The 20934-nt window shown below is 41.3% G+C and overlaps 1 protein-coding gene across 1 annotated transcript in view; it reads left to right on the forward strand.

Annotated features, from left to right (window-relative positions):
• Positions 1–2592: 2592 nt before the first annotated feature.
• Positions 2593–20934, forward strand: part of LOC144640852 (uncharacterized) — a 28029-nt gene continuing 9687 nt past the window's right edge. Inside the window, exons 1-5 of the mRNA XM_078499917.1 lie at positions 2593–2646; positions 5528–5629; positions 10467–10544; positions 10838–10921; positions 20542–20604. Of these exons, the coding sequence (XP_078356043.1) occupies positions 2626–2646; positions 5528–5629; positions 10467–10544; positions 10838–10921; positions 20542–20604 (348 nt within the window). The 5' untranslated portion in view covers positions 2593–2625. The remainder of the gene's footprint in view (positions 2647–5527; positions 5630–10466; positions 10545–10837; positions 10922–20541; positions 20605–20934) is intronic.

A 20934-nucleotide genomic window follows, 5' to 3' on the forward strand; every position in this document is an offset into this window, starting at 1 on the left:
CCGCCCCCCCCCGCCTCGTACGCCTATGCAAATTCCCTTTCTTCGGGATTTTCACAATGAGCAATCTTCTCCAGTCTGATGGGACCTTCTGCTCCGCCATGATCTTGTTGAAGAGCTTATGGAGCGTGTCTTGCATGCATTCATTATAATCGGCTCTGCACTGATGGAGTCCATTCCTGGGCTCTTCCTGTTCTGTAGTCGTGATATGGCACCTCTTACTGCGCTGAGCTTTCGATACAGTCGACCCCCGATAACTCGAACCTTTAAGGGAAATTGAAAATGGTTCGAGTTATCGGGAGTTGAAAACGAATGACCGGATCAGCCAGAGAAGAAGACACAGGAGACAGGGCCCCGCCGCTGACCCTTGTGGAACGCCCCCCAGATGATCTGAGAGCTGGACAAAGAGCACGCACTCATATTGAATTTGTGCGTACAAGAACAAGAATGAAAAGGGAGCGCAAGATCAAATGATGGATGCGCTATAGAAATAATAAAGTTATTATTATTATTATTATTATTATTATTATAATTATTATAAGGAAAAAACGGTGTTTACTGATTTTCTATTCGTACAGTGTAGACCAGTGTACATTTTAAACATATTTAATTAAAGCAAAAGAAAAAGGAACAATAAATTTCTAAATCACTGTATAGACAGAACGGAACGTAACGTAAAACAAAGCGAATCAGCTGCGAACGTTGCAGGTTTCAAAGAGAACAACGCTATAGGCTACTGGGTCGCTACTGCTGGGAGCAGAGTTTATGCCGATTTACTTTTTCAAAAAATTGCCAGTACTTCGTCCTGGCAATAATCCTTCAACGCTGGAGAAAGAATCGGATCAACCTCCACAAACAAACTGAACTGTAGCACGTCAATGGTGTGGCACAGAGTGTTGAGGGGCGTTTCGAGGACGGCCGATTCGTGTATGTTGTCAGATTCAAAATAAATTCAACGTTGGTCACAGACACTGTGTGACTTGTCGCGATATGAGATGAAGAAAGGAGCGAGGGAAATAAAGGAAAATGACCGAAGGGAAACGAAAATTGGTTGAGTAGCGGGAGATCGAGCATCGAGGGTCGAGTTACGAGGGTAAAATTACAGTAAATATCTGAAATATTAGCCTGCGAACAGGCTCCCGAGTGGGGGTTTCCGCAAACGAAGCGAGCGGCGGACCCCACCAGGCCCCGCTCTTCCGCTCGCGTACTCGGGAGCCTGTTCGCAGGCTAAGTGAATATATGACAGAAGTTCAAGGGAAATCGATTTTGGTTCGAGTCAGCGAGGGTTCGAGTTATCGGTAGTCGACTGTATTTCTTATGTTATTATTTCTGGTAGTTTCTGTGCAGCAACAGGGGCGATGTTGCTTGTTACATCAGTTCTGGCAGAGTTCAGAGTTCAGTTCTTTCATTTATTTCTTCATCAAAATACTCCTTCCATCTTTCAAGGATTTCCTCTTCATTCATTAGCCATTTGATCCTCCTCCTTTCTCCGAAGACAGCCTCTGCACCAATTGTAAACATTCTTCGACTGCAAAAAGCCCTGCTCAATACTATCATCGGGGGGGGGACATGAGAGTGACGGGGAGCTCGTCGTCTCGCAGGGGAAAATCGGACTGGGTCTCGCAGGGTGGGGGAAAAGACGAAAATGACAAAGGTAGCCGTAGGGCGAGGGTGACACGAAGAAAAACAAAAAGTTCTCCAGAATTGGATCTAGGGGCAAGCGAGCCACGCCCAGATTGGTCCAGGGGCCAAAACCGACGAGCATCCCCGTCCCTTAAAGGGAGTCCCCCCCGGGACTATCATCCTCATAACTGTCGTCCTCGTTGTTGACCAGTCCTTTGAATCTGTTTCTGACTTTAATACAGAACTGCTCTTTGACTTGCTGGTCCCCGAGTTTCAATGTGTCATACAGTTTCCTCTCTGTACAATTTCAGTTTCACCCTTGCCAGTACAAGATGATGGTCGCTGCTAACTTCCGCCCCTCTCATCGCTTTGGTGTCGAGCAGATACCTCCTGTACCTTCCATTGACTATGTCTCGAACCAAACACTGTGGACATATGCATTGCGGAAGCAAGCGCTCTAACAACGATTGATCTCCTGAGTCTGTGAGAAGAAACGTGAAGAAGAGAGACGTGTGGGATTGTTGAGAGCACTCTGAGAATGACTACTTTTTTTTTTTTTTTTTTTATTATTATTATTATTATTATTATTATTATGTTGTGGTCACTCTGGCTACGACTGTGGCCATTTTGTGAGACCCTCTTCCCCCTGTGTTCCCTGTGTTATCCCCAAAGCTAGCATCGCAGTCAGCCCCGCATCAGTTACATATCTGACATAATTATAAATACCGTGATGATCAATATCAATATCGTTCTATGTAAGCTCCTGTCTATGTTGATGACCGTCGTATTTTAATTTCTACTTTATTCCAATTTCCACTCCACTCCCAAAAACAATACTCGAAACGTTTTCGACATCCATATAGCACGCGCGCGGGGGGGGTCCGGGGTTGCGTGACAGCACCCGCTATTATTCGCGGGAAATGATGCATCTCGGGAAGTCATAGCCGGCGCGCTCGTAAATGAATATTTCCCGCCACTTCATTCAATCTTCAGTCGGCGAACAAGATGGCCTATGTTCTGACTCAGGTGAGCCTTTACAATTTTATTTGGGGACCTTCTTGTCGATTTTTCGCCCACATACAATAATCTTTTTGCTGTCTGCTATGCCAAGTATATATCGAAGATTATTTTGGTGGTAAATTTCTTCAAAGATGTGATACGCCGGCGATCGCTTAAACAGCAAAATTATCTCACATGGCGCTCGAAGCGTGAAGCTCGGAGCTCGCTCCAAAGCTGAGCTTAACGTAAGCTTAATCTTCGATGGGTTCTCTGTGCTTTTGCAAACTCTTTTCGTTTTAAAATCTTCCACGTTGGTTTAAGGAATAATTTAGTAGCTGATCAACAAAGCCTATAATTTAATCGTGAATTGAAAAATGTAAGCCACTAGCTCGTTGGATTGCGCTAAGTCTCGGGTTACATGTTAGCTTATATGGCGTAACATTGTCATCGCTATTAAATTTACGTTTACCGGTGTAAGCTTTCCGTGGAGATTTCTCTCGTTTTACTTCATCGTAGAAATAAAGGTTATAGAGGCCAAGGGTAGTGTTTTTGCTCATTAATTAGCATGAATGCATGCATAAAGCGAGCTAAATTAGATTGAATGAACTACGTAATTTCCTTTGTACTTTACTTATGCAATCAGATTCGCGAAGGTTTTTAAGGAGACAATCTCACGAGAAGTCTTCTAAGTTCTGTGTAAACAATGCTAGAACTGTGAGGGTACACTCACTGGTCAACAAAATAACCTTTAAAAAATAAAAGAAAGGCATTGATTCTCCAAGATGTGAAATAATCCCTAATCAATGGTTTTAATGTGATTTTCTCCCAAGTGACACTGCCAACTTGAAAACGTTTGCCCCACTTTTTCAAGTTTTAGGCCACTTTCTTCCTACCAATCCACAGCCACACGACTTTTAACAATTTTCATGACTAGTACAGTATGTTTTAGGAAGCTAAGGCCAGGCCACTATTATTGGATTTCCAATTAATACCAACACCTTCATTGAATTTTCAAGTAGCACTAAATCTCGTTGACACTGCCCCTTTAAGGTTACTATTGATAGTGGCTACTAATTTGGGCGATTTTAGTGAGTTGGGCGAGTATCGCCAAATATAGAACTCGCTAAAATTTGTCTTGGTCAAATTAAGTATCCCCCCCCCAGAGGAAAAGTGGCCGGACAACAATTAAGAAGGGTTGGGAGAGAGCCAGGACTACTGCCAACATGGAGGGCAAGACTGCTTTCCCTGACAAGGACCCATTTTCTGACATTTTCAACTTTGTTCTTTTTAACAATGATAATGATTGTTTGTTCAATCCCAAATAACTGTTTCTTGTACATTTATTTCCATCTTAGCTACATATAAAGTCATTAAAACTGTTTTGCTCATTTTTTTCATTTTTCAGAAAATCACTAAATTTAAAGGTCAAATGAACAGAAATTTCAAAATGCCATTTTAACCAACCAAACGCTAAAACTATCCATTATTGAGTAAAATTAAGAAAAAATTTTGCTTTCCGAGCCTTAAAGTGTGAATTACAGCAAAAAATACGAAGATTTCCGAAAGCTTCACGAAACGTTTTTGAATGACTGCGCACTGAAATGGAAGGAATGGAACGAGTTTGTGATGTCATAATTGGTGTTTTTGAAGACGACCGCAGACCGCACCGACGCCAACTTCAACGACAACGTCTGGTGCAAAATAAATTTATATTTTACTTTCCAGACGCGTTCTGCTTATTTATTGCTTTAAGAACTAGCTCCTGCCGAATATTCGAAGAAAGCGTTCAACCCCAAATAGAAAAACCAAAAATTAGCCGTCATGGCTGACGTTGTCCAAAATACGCAGAATTGCGTCATTTCACGTTTTTGTTAGGCAGAGAACAGCTTTGAAGTGTACCAAAAATCAAAACGCACGTGCATAGTTAACGCCCGTGCAGATAATTCTGCTCATTAACGTTAAATGCTAATGAGAAAGAACAATAGAGATTCCTGTTTGTTTTCATACCAGCATGCATTCTACCTATGTCTCACATGACATGCAAAACGACAGCAAACAAAACTTTAAGCTATTTTTGTGCTTTAGCTATTCTATTTAAAAAATAATGAGCCTCTCTAAAAAACAACCAACAATCAATCCACTGAAAAACGGCCGAACAGAATGAAATAACTGCTTGAAATGTCACTTAACACATTTATTTAAATTTTAAGGTGCCGTCTGCGGAATCGGTCTGCGGTCGTCTTCAAAAACACCAATTATGACGTCACAAGTTTTTATTTCCAACAATTTTTCCGACAATTTTTCTGAGCACTCTACGATTATGACAGCCTAAAAAAAGCATTTTTTAACTTGCAATAACTCTGCGATGTAATGACCGATTGCTTTGAAACTTTGGGCTATGTTTATTTGGCTCTTAATAAACACATGGGTTAAAAATAACAAAAATCGAAATTTCTGTTCATTTGACCTTTAATAGTCAATAAATCTTGCTCAGAAAAAAAATTGCTAAAATTATTATCCACTAACATCTGGGGGGGAGACTCCCATATTAAATGGACGGGGATGCTCGTCGGAAATTTTGAAATGAACCCCTAAAAGAGACCAATCTGGGCGTGACTCAAGCTATTTTAGACCCCTAAAAGATACCAAAATTCTGAAAAAAAAACTTGTATAATTTTTCATCGTGTGTAACCCTAAGTCTAGCTAGTCCATCAGTAGTTACTGCCTTTTCTGGCTTCCCTTTTGCTTCTTGGTGGAGACAGGCACTGAGATTAAAATGTTTTTCTTAATTTTGACCCCAGCCACACTCAAACCTGCAGTAGACCACACAACCCAGATGCAAACACTAAACCATTAACTGAACACAGATACCCTCAAAAGTTAAGACTTTGAAGTTTGAACTTTGCAGATACCTGTACACTGTGGTGCAGTACAGCTACTAAAAGAACCAGATGTTCTACCAAAATTTAAATATCTGTTTGAGAAAGAACTTGGGTCAGTTACATTAGAGGTTAGTATTATTATATGGTTTTGAAATATAAGGCCTCTTGTTGTTGTTTCTGGAAGAGTGATTTTTGATGCCCAAATTATAAAAGGGTTCACTATCTTTTTTACCCTTTATTGTCTTCTTTTTTTTTCTAAAAATTCTAAAAAAATCCCCTCTTTTATTTGGTAAATTTTTTCCCAAACCCAATTTAAATAAATTTCAATATTAAATTTTTATAAAAATATAAAAAAAAAAAAAAAAAAATAAAAAAAAAAAAAAAAAAAAAAAAATAAAAAATAATAAAAAAAATTAAAAAAAAATAAAAAAAAAAAAAAGAAAAAAAAAAAAAAAAAAATCCCCCCGGGGAAAAAACGGCCTCCCAGATACCGGTTGGGCGCTCTAACCAACTGAGCTACGAGAGACTTGTTGTGAGCTGGGCCATTTTACTAGGTTGATAAGGTTCAGGTTACAATGTCCTTTCGCTTTGCTATCTGTGTCGTTAAATTGGCAGTTCAAGTCGAAATTCATTACACTAAGTTAAATGCTCTAGATTGTAAACCTTAATAAAATGTCCAGCAGACTGGCAGTTGTCTTTGACAAATATTAATTTTTGGACTTGGCACACATAAAATTTGGTGTCAGTGAGGCAAATTTTGCACCATATGGTAAACTATTTTGCCAATTTCAACAGCAAAGAAAATGCACCAAAAATTATAAAATTAGCCTCCAGTACCACCTTAAGCACTTGAAATTTACAGTGTATTTTTTTCCTTGAAAAGTCCTTATTATTAATATATATATATCACTTCAGTATCATTTGTTGATATGAAAGTCAAAAGACGGTGGTGGACAAAACACGACCCCCAGTCCATGGACTACCCCAATGGACTACCCAAATGGACTACCTAAAATGGACTACCCCTAAAAAATGGACTACCCCTTAAAGTACTATTCCAGTGTGTACCACTATAGATGTTTTATACGCACATAATTTGCACTCACGTCTTACCTTTTTATTTTCAAGCCGTACGTATCCCTCTAGCCGCATGAATATATATACTAATGGAACCGCTAACGAAGCGAGACAAAATATCGCGCACAGAGAACCACTGCACTACAGAAGATCAAACTTTTATAAATAGGGATAAATAAGAAAATGGAGAAAAAAGGAGAGACGAGAGAGTAAAAATAGGGATGCAGAGGCCGACAAGGGAGGAAAGGGAAAAAGAAAGAGATACAGAGACCTAAGAACACAGACCGAAAAATATAAGGTCTATAATGAAAAAAAGTGGGGAGGGGAAAAAAAAAATAAATATCTCTCCTAGTCACTCAATGAATGAGAGGTGCCCTAACACTGAAACAGTTCCAGCAAGACCACCCCGGAATTCGTATCATAAGTGACAAAAATTATTCATAAGCCAGGCAATCAAGTTACCCTTTAAGCTCCAACAGTGATTGCATCAATTTTCTCCTAATCACAAACTATACAACAAGTCAGAATAAGGAGAAGCAAACAAAAAATCATCAAAGCAATCTCCCAGCTAGTACTCAAAATAGTAGGGAGAAAGTAGGAAATTTTTATGATGTAGGAGGACCTAGAGTGAAAAAAGAAGACCTTTCTTGATGAGTGCCCTGAGGCTGGAAACCTCCACCTTGTCACTTGATACGGAGAATCCTTGCATGAGTGCACACTGTAGTGAAGTGCAGTACATTAATCTTCAGTTTGTTCCAGTAGTTTCGCCGACAAAGAGAGAAACCCTCAAAGGATAGTATCGGCACCAGCTTTTTTATCCCTCCTGCTACTTCCAGCACCAGTGGTGCACTGGCCTGGGTGAGTATTCTATTTTTCTTATCACAAGGGTTTTATGATTGTTCGTTTAACTGTACTGGCTGTAAAGTCCCCTTCATCTTTATGTCGCTTCTTCACTTTTTGGCGTTTTCTAGGTGGATTTGAGCCAAGAAGGGCGATATTTTAATCCTTGTAAGACTTCTCCCAGAAAAATAGACACAAGACTGTCAAGTTTCCCAGTTTTCATCACACCAAGCAATGATGACACAAACTGTTCCTTTGAAATACTGAGCAGGTACAAGAACACTTGCCACTATTAGCACTTTGGACTGTGTAGGGTAAAGGCCTTCCACTGTCAACAAGGAATGATCTTGAAACCTTCAAATTCTTTGTTCTTCACGTCTGCTCTACCCTTGTCATACATTCCAACAGTTCCCCAGAGAAAAATTTAGGGGAGCAATAACTTCAGCTAGTTCCCTACAAGGTGGTTTGACCTGTAACACAGCTGGTACTGGTCACCTTGCGGAAATTTAAATGCACGACACTCTTTACATTTCTGCGTCTGGGCAAACTTTGAAACTCTCTTCATTGAAGCTTTTCTTTCATCTGTTGTCATTGCCCCATGTGAAACTTTAGGCAGGTGCTGACGGTAACCTTCTTTAACTTCCCACTTTTCTGAGATTCCAAACCATGCTGCTTCAGTTTCAAACTCAAATGTCTCTGCAAAGCAAAATGAAAATAAACTTGTCAATCCTGGGGGACAAATTTTCCACTCTTAATCATCAGTTGACAGCCTCGGATTTCTGTGATATGGCTCATCTCCAAGTCCCAGATCAGATGTACTTTGCCATCCTCTCCCTCATATCCTCCAGCTTTGAAAATGAAATTGTGGGGGCCTCTTCTTTCTAAACCCTCAAGTGTTTCCCATTTAACAGAATTTTACTCGCTCGTCAAATTGCTCTCTGAATTTGACCAGAGTAATCCACTTCCTTGGCATAAATTCGGCAAATTTTGTTATTTAAAGATTGTGAAACCCCCAGTTCCTTCAATTTTGCCTTGACATTTCTCTTGCTATGCAAGTAGCAAGCAAGGCAGAGAGGGGAACCCTGCAGCTGTAGCATTGCGAAGGGCCACCTCGTTGTCAGTCCCAGTTGCATTAGATATTGTGATAGACCGGGGACTTCTCTAAGCAAACAGTGAAGGAATGATAAATATGTGCCTCTTCCTTCGTCAACATACAAATCGGACCCATGCATGAAGGGGAAAATAAAGCAGTTTTTGTATTTGAGACCAGTACAAACGGTCCAATTAAATGTTATTCAAAAAGTCAGAAACAAGTCCAGCTTTTCAACAAAAAACCACAATTTATCCAACTGCTATGTGTACAGATTATGGTGGGTAGACAGACAACTTCTCTATGAAACCAGGAAATGTACTTTTCTGAGTTCCAGCACGCAAGCAAGGGGCAAGCACTTTTTGTTGATGAGCCAGGTGTGAGGCCCAACTTTTGCTTAATGTTCTTCGCCGGGTGTAATTCGAGGAAGGGAGCTAGTGCTGGCAGCCCCACTAACCCCTCCAACTTCCTTGACGGTTTGAAATAATGCCCTTGTTTGAACTTACACTGCAACATTCTTTGCCAACTTTCTTTGTAGATTTTTTGTCCTGACATATGACTGTGTTGAATTGGCCTTGCGGTTACCATGTGGGGCAACAGTGAATTGCTTGGGCTCACCACGAATAATAATGGAGAGAACATTGGTACCATCTGTCTATGTCCTTCCATACTCAATGGATATAATAGTTTTATGGTACTGGACATGACTGCATACAATGGTCGCCGCGGACAATAATGTCAGTATTCCCCTGACTTCTGTCAGAGAAATACTTGACCACGCATCCTTTCTACACAGTAGACTCGCACCACACTCAGTAGACATCCAAAAGAGCAAGCAGCGGACGAGACAACCAAAAAAAAAAAGAAGGAGAGAAGAAGAGAGAGAAGAGAAAAAGAAGGGAAGAGAAGGAAAAAAGAAACAGAGACAAAGAAAAGGAAAAAGGCAAGGAAGAAACAGAGTGGGAGAGGTAGGAAGGAGGAAAAAAAAAACGTTATGCACTGTTGAGCCCACTTTCGAAGGCACATGGCAACACTATGTGTTGGCTGTCACGTTTCCTGCAACCCACCCCTAGGCCCTTTCTGCAATCCAGGGCCACCATAAAAAGAAAAAAAAAAACGAAGAGGAGCCACACAAAAACCGCACTACAGGCAGTAAGAGGAACTACAATGTGCACAGCCTGAACAGAAAGGAGAGGGAAAGAAGAAGAAGGAGCGAGAGGACGCAAGAGAAGAGGAAACAGAGGAGAAAAAACATGGGAAAAAAGAAAAAGATAAAAGTTTTGCCTGTCCAAAATACCTCCCCAAACATTGCCCGGACCAGGGAAAAATGTTTTGAAACGTAAAAGTCCCTAAACTGTAAAAATAATATGGACTAATGGCAACAACAACGGGGATTTCCTGGGTAATGCAAAGTAGAGTGTAAATCAATATGCATCATGTTAACCCTTGTACTGAACCAAAATCACTTGCAAGCCACTAAAGAAATCAAATAAAAAAATCAACACGTCAGTTATGACTCTAGTCAAGAGGAAACAGATTGATAAATAAGTCCCCGAACGAGCGAAAGAGGAGTAGCTCCGCGGAGAGATGAGTCGTGAGGAGAGAGTATAGTGTAATATTCAAAATGGCGGAGAGGGAAAGACGAAGAAGTGAAGGAAACAACACAGTAAGGGAACACCGGAAAGACTAAGGGGAGTCATTTAGGGGTAGCAAGGTAGATGGGTAGTCATTGGGGAGTCCAGGACTGGGGGTCAGTGTTTGTCCACCACCGTCAAAAGACATTCATTTAAACTACAGATATTCAAATATTTATAAAAATTAATATTAAGGATGAGGCAAAATAATTGTGTCTCGGGCCCAAACTCAAATTCCTGAGGGTGAAGATGACAGAATAAATCAATTTTAAATTGCCTTGCCAGAAACATATACATGTCTATTTTTTATTAATTATTTGTCAGGAGTCTGAAAGAGGTTCTGATGTGGAACTTCAAGTGCACAATGAAGTGGGCAAACAATTTGACATGGTCTCTTGCAAGGTGACATCTCAGTTGATGTTCTGGTATATAATAATGTTGTAGCATGCATACAGTGCATATTGTGATAAAACAAAAAGACCTAAATCTCAGGCTCTTATCATGTACATGTAAGTGATATAACTGCGAAAGTTGTGGTGCATGTATACATGTAGTTATAGATTCAAGGGGTTAGGCAGAATTATATAATTATATCAAAAACAACTTTTAAGTACATGTAAAATATAAATTGATAATGAAATCAGGTTAAAATAACAGATAAACATCCACTCCTTATTTCAACTTTTACATTGTAGGACTCTGAGACAAATTCTGATATTGAACCTGAACAGAACAGTGAGGAGAAAGATGTGATAATTGTTGACATTATCCCTTGTGAGGTAACATCTCAATTGATGTCCTTTACTTTTTGTATGTACTGTTATTGTGAAGAAAGTACCCAAATAGCTTTAATCTTAACTCTAAAGGTTAAAGAATAGGTTTGTGGGTGCATTGCGCAAATCTGTCCTCAGAGGCTCGTAATTTTAGGAGAGACCTAAACCTAAACGTTATTATAAAACTTATAGAACCAAGAACCGAGAGCTGTTTCTAACTGAATTAAAGTGCAAACTACTTACACACATCAATTAATTGGGAGACAAGTTTGGGCAAAAGTACTTAAAAATTGAAGCCCCCGGGAAGAAGGGTGGGTTACGAGACTATTGAAGGCCTACCGGATAACAAGGGAATGAAGCACAAGACTAGGAAGCTGGTGACCAAAAGTGTGATTAGAAAATATACAGAAAAAAATAAAACGAAGTTAATAAACAGGGAGGGAGAAACCAATAAATGAACTTGTGTAAGGAGGAAACATTCGACTGGGGCGGGTGGGGGGGGGGGGTAACTTGGGATTTCAAGTGACAAGGATGATCGAATGGGGGCAAAAATTAACCCCCAAAAAATCCCTGGACAAAAAATTAACCCCCAAAATATCCCACGCTGAATTTCAGATCCTTACATTTCCAGAAAGGGGGAATGATATAACACAAAGAAAAACTTTAGAAAAACACGTTTGTTTGTCCTTTAGATTGTTTTTTAATACCCCAAAAATTTCTACTTAAATCAAGCCACCCAACAAAATACTTGCCAAATTTAGAAATTTAGAAATTTTCCATTCCAGTATTTTCTTTTTTGGCCAAATTTTCCTACCCAATAAATCCTGGAATGGAAAATTTCTGACCCCCCAAAAATCCTTTTATCATCCCTGTCACCTGAAATCCTGAGTACCCCCCCCCCCCGGGACATTCGTTCATAGAAAATAAAATGAATACTTCATTTGCGAAGCACAGTTCAATTACAGTTCAAATAAAGTCCAGGCACCATGATGTCAGTGACTTGGGAGCATGTTGCTAGAGGCAAAGACAGGTAGACACGAAAAGCATCTGAGCGATAGTTGCCAAGCAATTTAATCAAATGTTCTGGGATACCTGGCTGGAAGTTGTGAGGGGGAAAATACTGAGAATCCAGTCCTATGACTGATATAAGGCGCTTGAGAGAGGCATGGTAGATGGAGAAAGTCAATAGATGAACACCGGATGGTATGGGGAGGCAGAAAAGAAGTGGTGGAAGCCGGAACTAATGTGAAGAAATGCAGCAAAGCAGACAAGGGGCAGAGAAAGAAGCTGGGAATGCTGGGAAGCGGTATCAGAAGGGACCCTCTTTGTGTTGTTGGGTCTTGGTCCAACAAATGAAAATGATTGCTTGGACTTTGTTAACTTGATATCGCGGTGAGCAAGATGGTGGCTGGGGCTGAAGAAAATGGCAGATGCAACAGTAAGGTTGGATTTGTGCAGAATAAGGCCCAAATGGCAACTTGAGGCAGGTCAAGTGCTACCACAGACCTTTAGGTATGGATGGAGTGATGGGGTGTTTTTGGCTGAGATGATCAGCGAGAGTGTTGTGGCAGCCAGGAATGTGTATACATGTAGTGGTAATCTCGAAGTCGTAAAATGGGGAGAGAAACCAAATTTCACACAGATAGTTGTATACCGAGAGGCCACGAGAACCCTGTTGCTGTTGTCACACTGGAGAACAAACCAGGGCCTGTACAAGGCAGAGCCCCTGAACCTGAGGGCTGCCATGATGAATAGTAGCTCCAACACATTGATGTCAGCCCCAAATGGTTGAGGATCAGTCCTGGGAATGGCATGTAGAAAAACTGACCCTGGAAATCACCACCAGCCCCAGTGTTGCAAGCATCGGTGGAGAGATGCCTAGGATTGGTAAGCCATGGAGAAGTCTTGATGATGGAAACACTGTTAAGGAAGGAAATGACGCCACCATCACAAGTCCGACTTGGACAGAAGGCAGTAGGGTGAGTAGCAATGAACATGGAAAGTGTGGAGGAGAGTTGACATGAAGATGCAGGCAGGGCAAGTGCAAGCAGTAACAAAAGACGTGATGCCAAGAAGTGATTGTAAGTCACAGCAAGGGATATCAGTGAGGTTAAGAGCAGAGCCACAGCAGTGAAGGAGCTCTTTGTAGTATTCGTAGGAAGAACTGAACTCAGAGTAAACACAACACAAGTTTAATCAACATGGCCGCTCATGAAAGCACGAGGTCCCAGCATGCATTGCAAAGAGCATGCATGATTACAAATAAGGGCATAACTCTGCTTTGACAAGAGTTCCTTTGCTCGGTGTCGTTGGTTAAAGCTTTTCCTTTGGTTGGATCTGTAGGTCTCTTCTTTCTTCACAACTTCTTCACGTTCTCTCCTCAAATCTCTGGGTGTCAATGTCTTTTCGAGCACAGGGAGCTGAGTCCGGAGTCTTCGTCCCATAAGTAATTCGCTTGGTGAGAGACCAGTTTGCAGGGGAGTAGATCGGTAGGTGAGGAGTGCGAGATAGGGGTCATCGTTCTTCTTTAACAGTCCTTTCACAGTTCTTACAGCCCTTTCAACCTCTCCATTGGCTCAAGGATATCTGGGAGAGTTAGTCGTGTGGACAAACCCATAACTGGCCGCAAACTCTTGGAAGGATACTGCACTAAAACAGGGCCCATTGTTGGAAATCACAATGTCTGGGATGCCATGGGTTGCGAATAGCTCCTTGGAAGCTGCAATCACACTTGCAGTTTGTGTTGTGAGGCGCTTGATTTCAACCCATCTGGAATAGTAATCAACAGTCATGAGGTATGTTCGTCCCCCATACTCAAACAAATCCATGCTAATTCTCTCCCAAGGGCGACTGGGAAAGGACGACGGCATCAAGGGCTCCTTGGGTTCTGGAAGTTCCTTTGAACATGTGAAGCATGCTTTGACCATGTCTTCGATGGCTGCAGAAAGCCCTGGCCACCAAACTGACATTCTGGCTCTAGCTCGGCATTTGCTAATGCCAAGGTGACCACGATGGATGCAGTCTAGTACTTCTAATCTTAGGGCTGGCGGGATTACGATGCGTTCGTCATAGAGGAGAAGATCGTCGACGACTGCTAAGTGAGCTCTGCTCTCCCAGTAAGGCTTGAGAAGGGGTTGATGGGGTATGTATACTGGCCAACCATCTTGGCAGTACCTTCTGACTTGCATGCATACTTCGTCATTTCTCTGGGCTTCTATAATCTCTTGGAGGCGCTGAGCGGTGGCCGAAAGTTGGTTCAATGTGGAGCTAGCAAAGATTTCAACCTCCTCATTAAACTGTATGTCAGTGGTGTTTGGGGAGCTGGCTGGAGTATGTGACAGTGCGTCAGCTGAAATCTGACATTTACCAGGGACGTGTAAGACTTCAGGGTTGTATCGCATCATTCACAGACGGAAGCGCAGTATTCTAGGGGGCATCTTGGGCAAGTCAGTTGTTGTGAGGAGTGGAACAAGCAGCTTGTGATCTGTTTCCAGGGTAAACCTGAGTCCAAGTACATACTCTTCAAGGCGTTCGCATGCCCAGGTTGAGGCAAGCGCTTCTTTCTCGATGACTCCATAGTTCTTTTCAGCATCACTAAGGGACCTGGAGATGTAACAGATAGGACGGCGCTGTCCATTATCTTGGATTTGAAGGAGAACTGCTCCTAGTCCTATTCAAGGCTGTGCTCTAAGGAAATTTTCTGGGAGCCCTTCGGGCTCCCAACCCTGCCAGGTAGGGTGCCCAGCCCTTTGGGTTGGTCGCCCAAACTAATTAATTATTCAATTTATTAATTATTCAATTAATTAATTTATTAATATTATCATGGTTTAATAAGTTAATAATTAATTTACAATAAATTTAAATCATACAACCAATTAAGATTTGTTGTTGATTTTATTTCACAGCACACTCACTATTCACACTCACTATTCTATTGTTTTTGTCAATACAGACCTAATACAGAGAGTTTGTAAGAGGTTTTATTTCGAATGATGACATTATGGTCTAACCCTAAACAAGTTGCAGGTCTCATTTTTTTTTTCCATTAAAATTGACTAAATTGCAAATTTCATGGCATACAAATATGTAGTTCAACAATCAGAAGTTCTTTGTTACTTAAGCAAGCAAATACATTATCTTATAAGTATCAAAAACGAAACTGTCATTCCACAGCCTTAAACTCTAAATGTATCAGACGTAAATAAAAATTTAGTGTTCACTGCCACTGAAATTAATTAGTAAATCTGATAAGTAAATCTTAATGACGAACCTGCAAATTTCAGGGCATACAACAGCATGGTTGACGATTTACACGACTGTAGTTTTACTGTAGCGGCTTTGTGAATCGTGAGTCAAAAAAGTGTGAATTCCAGTATGCCTGTCATATGAAACCCATCGAAATTTTCGCGCCAAAACGTTAGAATTTCTACCTTTTCGTAAAAAATTAATTCTTACTTTATCTAGTTTCATAAAAGAACGCCAGAGAAGTTAGGGCTAAAATCATTAATTGCAAGCTTTTCTTGTTTCATCGATCGGTTTATTTGTCGAGAGTTTAAAAAAAAAAGGGAAAGTCGCAAGAATTTAAGAAAGAACATTTATTATAAATAGGTTGAGTTTCTATTCTTGTGACGGCTGAAAGAACCGCCATTTGAATGATAATCTGAGCCATGCAATTGATAAAGAAACGGACTGATTTAAACATGCAGAAATTTATGGAACTGCCAACAATCTTACATTTAAAATCTTTTTTACAGTTCACAAGGGTTTAATTTCACACACGGCGAAGTGATTGTTACTATTTTTAGCGGCCACCGCATTTTGACAAACTTGTGATATCCAACGAAAATTCCTTTATTAGCGTAAATATCTCCAAAGTTCTATTAAATATCGTTAGAAATTTCATTTGAAATTACCACAGTAAATCAAGTTGTAAAACAAATAAATTCCATTAAGCTGAATGACAACAACATTTTATCGAGATTTGCTTTAATTAGAGTGCAACAAGTCGTCGCTAAATTAATCTATTCCTTTGTAAACATCTCCAGACGCAGAAATTTGCATGTGCGAAGAATTTCATTTCATGCTAACACTAAATCACTGCCCTTACGAAAACTATTGATATACCAAAATAAATGGGAACTAAACCATCCCGAAGAAAAAATCAAGATTTTCAACCCATATTATTATATTTTTTAAAATGTTCGTGCGGTCCGTCACGTGCAAAGTCAAGCTTGTGTTAAATCATGTGGAACGAACTTGACAGCGCCGGCAAGCGTAAACATTTGACTCCGTAATGTGTGGAAGGCTATTTTCCTGCGAAAAACATAATCAATCTGCAAAAACATAATTTTACAGTCAATTTCCTGCTATACTACAGTGTGGAACAGCGAACAAGAGGGCCAGCCGTGCCCAGCCGGGCCACCAGTTTTATTTTCTGGTCGCCCGAGAGCAAATGTTAGTCGCCTGAGGCGACCGGGCACCGCTAGAGCACAGCCTTGCTATTGATGACGCATCTGCAGCAATGACTGTTGCACGGTTAGGGTCGTAATGCGCAAGGACTTCAGGTGAGGCAAGCTTCTCTTTGACTTGCTGTAATGCTGTCTGCTGAGCTTCACCCCAGTACCAAGCACTATCTTTGCGAAGAGTTGGCGTAAGGGTGCATTGATGTCGGCCAAGCCAGGTACAAACTTTCCCAGTTGGTTAACCATGCCCATGAATCTCTGTAGTTCTGTCACATTCTTGGGAGTTGGAAATTGGCCAATAGCATTTGTCTTCTCCGGATCTGCATTGACACCCTGGGCATCGACAATGTGTCCTAGGAACTTGAGTCTTCCTTGAGAAAACTCACACTTTTGAATGTTCAGTGTCAGTCCAGCTTTTTGAAGACGAAACAAAACTGCTCGGACACGTACGTCATGTTCAATCTGGTTCCTTCCATGGATAAGGATATCGTCCATACGGCATATGACTCCGTCAAGGCCCTCCAAGATGTCTGACATGGTCCGCTGAAATATTTCCGGGGCTGAACTAATTCCAAAGGGCAAACGATTGAAGCAAAAGCGGCCAAATGGTGTGATGAAGGTGGTCAACAATTTTGACTCTTCATCCAGAGGAATTTGCCAGAAACCACTATTAGCATCTAATTTTGTGAACACTTTACTTTCGCCCAGCATCGCGAGGCTCTCATCAACAGAACCAATCAGATGAGTTTCACGCTGTACTGCTTTGTTCAGTGGTGTCAGGTCTACACAGATCCGTACACGCCCATTGGGTTTTGGGACCGGGACGATGCCAGAGCACCACTCTGTGGGAACAGTGACAGGAGAAATGACACCCTGTTGGAGCTTAGAGTCGATTTCCTTCTTCACTTTAGGCAACAATGGGTGAGGAATTTTCCTTGGGGTGTAGAGGCGGACTGGCTTTACATCTGGGTTAAGCTTGATTTGATACTTGGTTTCCAATTTTCCCAGGCCGCTGAAAAGATGAGGAAATTCTCCAACGAAGTTTGCTGGTTGAGTGTTCACCTCTCCGATTCGGGAGATTAACCCGAGGCCGACACAGGCTTTCTTGCTAAGGAGGGAGTACAGCTGATCTTTCAAAACATACACAGTTTCCGAAATCTGACGCTCTTCATATGTCAACGTGGCTTAAAAGGTGCCGACAACTGATAGAATGGTGCCTCCTGGACCCCTTAGAATCTGCTGGGATTTCTTTACTTGGTTGTCTTTAAGCCAAGGCTCCTGATCACTGACAATGGATACAGCTGCTCCAGTATCCAACTTAAAATGTGTTTCGTGGCCATCCACCTTCACAACGGCGGTCCAGAAATCTGCGTCGCTGCTGTAGACTTCACCGAGGAAGGGAACTTCAACTTCTTCAAGGCCTGCTACTTCTTGACGGATGAGCGCTTTGATGCCTGTTTTTTAGAGAGGCACACAGCTTGGAAATGACCTCTTTTGTGACAACTGTTACAAGTGACATCCTTTGCAGGGCATGATTGCCGCTTGTGTTGCTGTCCGCCACACCACATGCATTTACGTTCGGGGTTTGACCGTACTCCGGGATCCGGTTTCGAATCTCGCTTGTGCTTTTCCACTAAATCCACACGTGTAGGGTCGGTAGCCGTTTCAGAGATGACGTTCCCGCGGATAAGATCTTGTTTTGCTTTCGTGCCTCCGCCTGACGACTCATCTGCACTGCCGTTTCGAGGGTTAAATCTGCTTTGGCTTGAAGTCGATCTGATAACGAGTCGTCCAGAACGCCTACAACAATTCGATCTCGGATTAAGCCAACTTTTAGTGAGCCGTACTCGCAGTCTTCGGCCAGCCGTTCGTGCCATCAAATCGTGTGGGAAGTGGAAGTTTACTCGGTTGTTGTGGATGAGTTTGTTGAGTTTGGTTTTGTCCTGCTGCCGGGAGCAATTCTTGATGTGTTCCTTCTTCTAAATCAGGCATTTTCAGGGTCTACAACCGCTGCCACCATGTAGTATTCGTAGGAAGAACTGAACTCAGAGTAAACACAACACAAGTTTAATCAACATGGCCGCTCGTGAAAGCACGAGGTCCCAGCATGCATTGCAAAGAGCATGCATGATTACAAATAAGGGCATAACCGTACAGGGTGACAGACATCATCACAGCAAGGGTGTCAAGGTGAATAGCAAGGAAGACCATAGCGGTGGATTGTGGACAGTCTTTATTGGATGATGACTGAAGCCTTAATGGCTGCGGTAGAGTTATTGGGGAGTGTTGGCACCACCAAAGTCATCAAAGTAATTAGTACAATCATGATAACCCATGTAGTGAAACATGTACATGACCACAGAGGTGATCCACTGGTACATCATCGCTGAGGAACGAAGAGTGAATGGCAGAGCTATGTCCAAATATAGGGAGCCATTGTTGCAGTATCCGTGGAGGTGGAAATCATGCAGAAGGATGCAAAGTTGGTGATACGCATGGCTTTACCTTATTATAGGAATATAACGAGACATTTTAACAACGCAAACAAAATTTACGCGTAATAAAATTAACGCGAATTTAGGGAAAGTTCTGGTCAAATGCTTATAGTAAAAAAGTAAACATACATAAAATTAACGCGATTTTTTGAAATTCGCGTTAATAACATGTATCGTTAATTTCCTATAATAAGGTAGTCCCTCTTGAGGAGATGACAACCCTGACCTTTTTGGCAGATAATCCTGATGAGGGCATTGACTCCTGGAAGACGTTGGGTAAAGAGCGCACCAAGGTAGGTATCCGTAGGAATCCCAACCACTCCCCAAGTCACTGTGGAAAAACAGAGGTAGACAACAATTCAGTTTCTCAGAGCGGCTGTGTGATGTGAAATGGGGAGGTTACCAGGTCAACGCTGAGAGGATTTTTGGAGAAGGGACCGCATGTTGCTCCAAGGAGGTACTCTGTGGCCAGGACAGAGTTGACCACCTCCGCACAATAGAGGGTGAAGCCGTGGTTGTGCTGAGTGGAAATGGAGCGAGTGAAAGCCGAGTAGCCGACTGGCCAACCAAATTGTAGAAAATCACAATGGCTGTGATTGTGGTAGTCTAGAACATGTGTGCGCCACTCGGGGGTGTTAAGAGTTGATAGAACAGGAAAATTAAGGGTCATCTCTTTTGCAGCAAGTCCAGTCACTGTGCTAGTGAACAGCTGAATTTGTTGGTTGCTTGTTCCAACTGCAGCACTCGATGGTGTCATAAGTTGAAACAGGTCGATACCATCCAACTCATAGTGTGTGGCAAATTGTTCGCAGTTGGTCCGGGATTGATGAATAGATTTAGATTTCTAGCTTCCATGCAGATCAACTGAAGGGTTCTTGTTTCATTTTCTTTTTATTCCTCTCAAGTGATTAAACAACAACTGGGACAAACAGAAAACAATCACTAGTAAGCAATGTTGTGATGATGCTCTGTTGGAAGCCACCCTCCCACACCCTGGAGGTCCAGCAGTTTACACAAAAAAGCAAATTTACAATAACTCCAGGATGAAAAATTATTTCAGATTTTTCTCTGTTAATGAATGCCAAAATCACATAGTTTATGTATGCCAAATAATTTAAAACTCAATTTTGAAAAACTTTGATCTGCAAAGGCCTGGCCACTCCAGTCATGTGCTGAACCTATACATGTATCAGTGAGGTTCGACTTTGGAGAAACTTTAGAGCGACTGCTGATTCAGACAGTGTACATGTAATTGTGTTAAACTGAAGTCATGGAAACCAGTTATAAACAATTCTTGATGGAGTAATTTAAGGACTTTGGAATCCAATTAAGCAAACTATTACTTAACTGTTGCTATTAATAATAATGATGTTTCAGGAAGAGCAATCCATTCGGCAAGATTTTTTTATTTATTTAAAGTGACTGTCTTTTGGTAAATCAAAAAGCTAAACAAAAGTAAATACATCCAATAAATAGTAGTCTTGAAGTAAACATGACAAGCAGGCAATTTCCTGAACAAGCAAAATTGGAGAGCAGCTTGTCCTGCACTTGCTGGAATTAAAGTTTCTTTTTTCAAGCCCTGCAGGTCACATGCAATAATAGTGCAGTACACTGTAGGTCATCTGTAAAAATATTAATACACTCCCATATCTACTTTTCATTTCAATAGGATCCTAAAATAACTTCAGAAGTCAAAGCTCGTGTCAACAGTGATGTGAAAGTCCCAAATGAGGTACATCTCAGTTGAAGTTATTTTACTGTGTCTGTTACATGCAATAGGCTGCAGTACCACTGACCACAACATTTATCATCTCTGTACAAATATGTCAATGCACTTGCCACTTTCAACATGATGATCGTAGCAGTACATTGTATGTAGGGGTAGGATGTATGTCACATGTGAACCTAGTAAGTGACTAAGCTCTCCACAAATCTCAGTGGTCAGAGTATCTGTTTGGTGTTTGAATGTTATAGTTTTGACTTCAGGACATCAGAATTTTTGCCTTGTGCTTCTCACAAACTAAATTAATTACTAACAGTGGCAATTCCTATGTTATTATTA

Source organism: Oculina patagonica, chromosome 2 (genome assembly GCF_052425735.1).
Source record: "Oculina patagonica isolate OP01 chromosome 2, crgOcupat, whole genome shotgun sequence".
In the NCBI taxonomy this organism is placed as follows: domain Eukaryota; kingdom Metazoa; phylum Cnidaria; class Anthozoa; order Scleractinia; family Oculinidae; genus Oculina; species Oculina patagonica.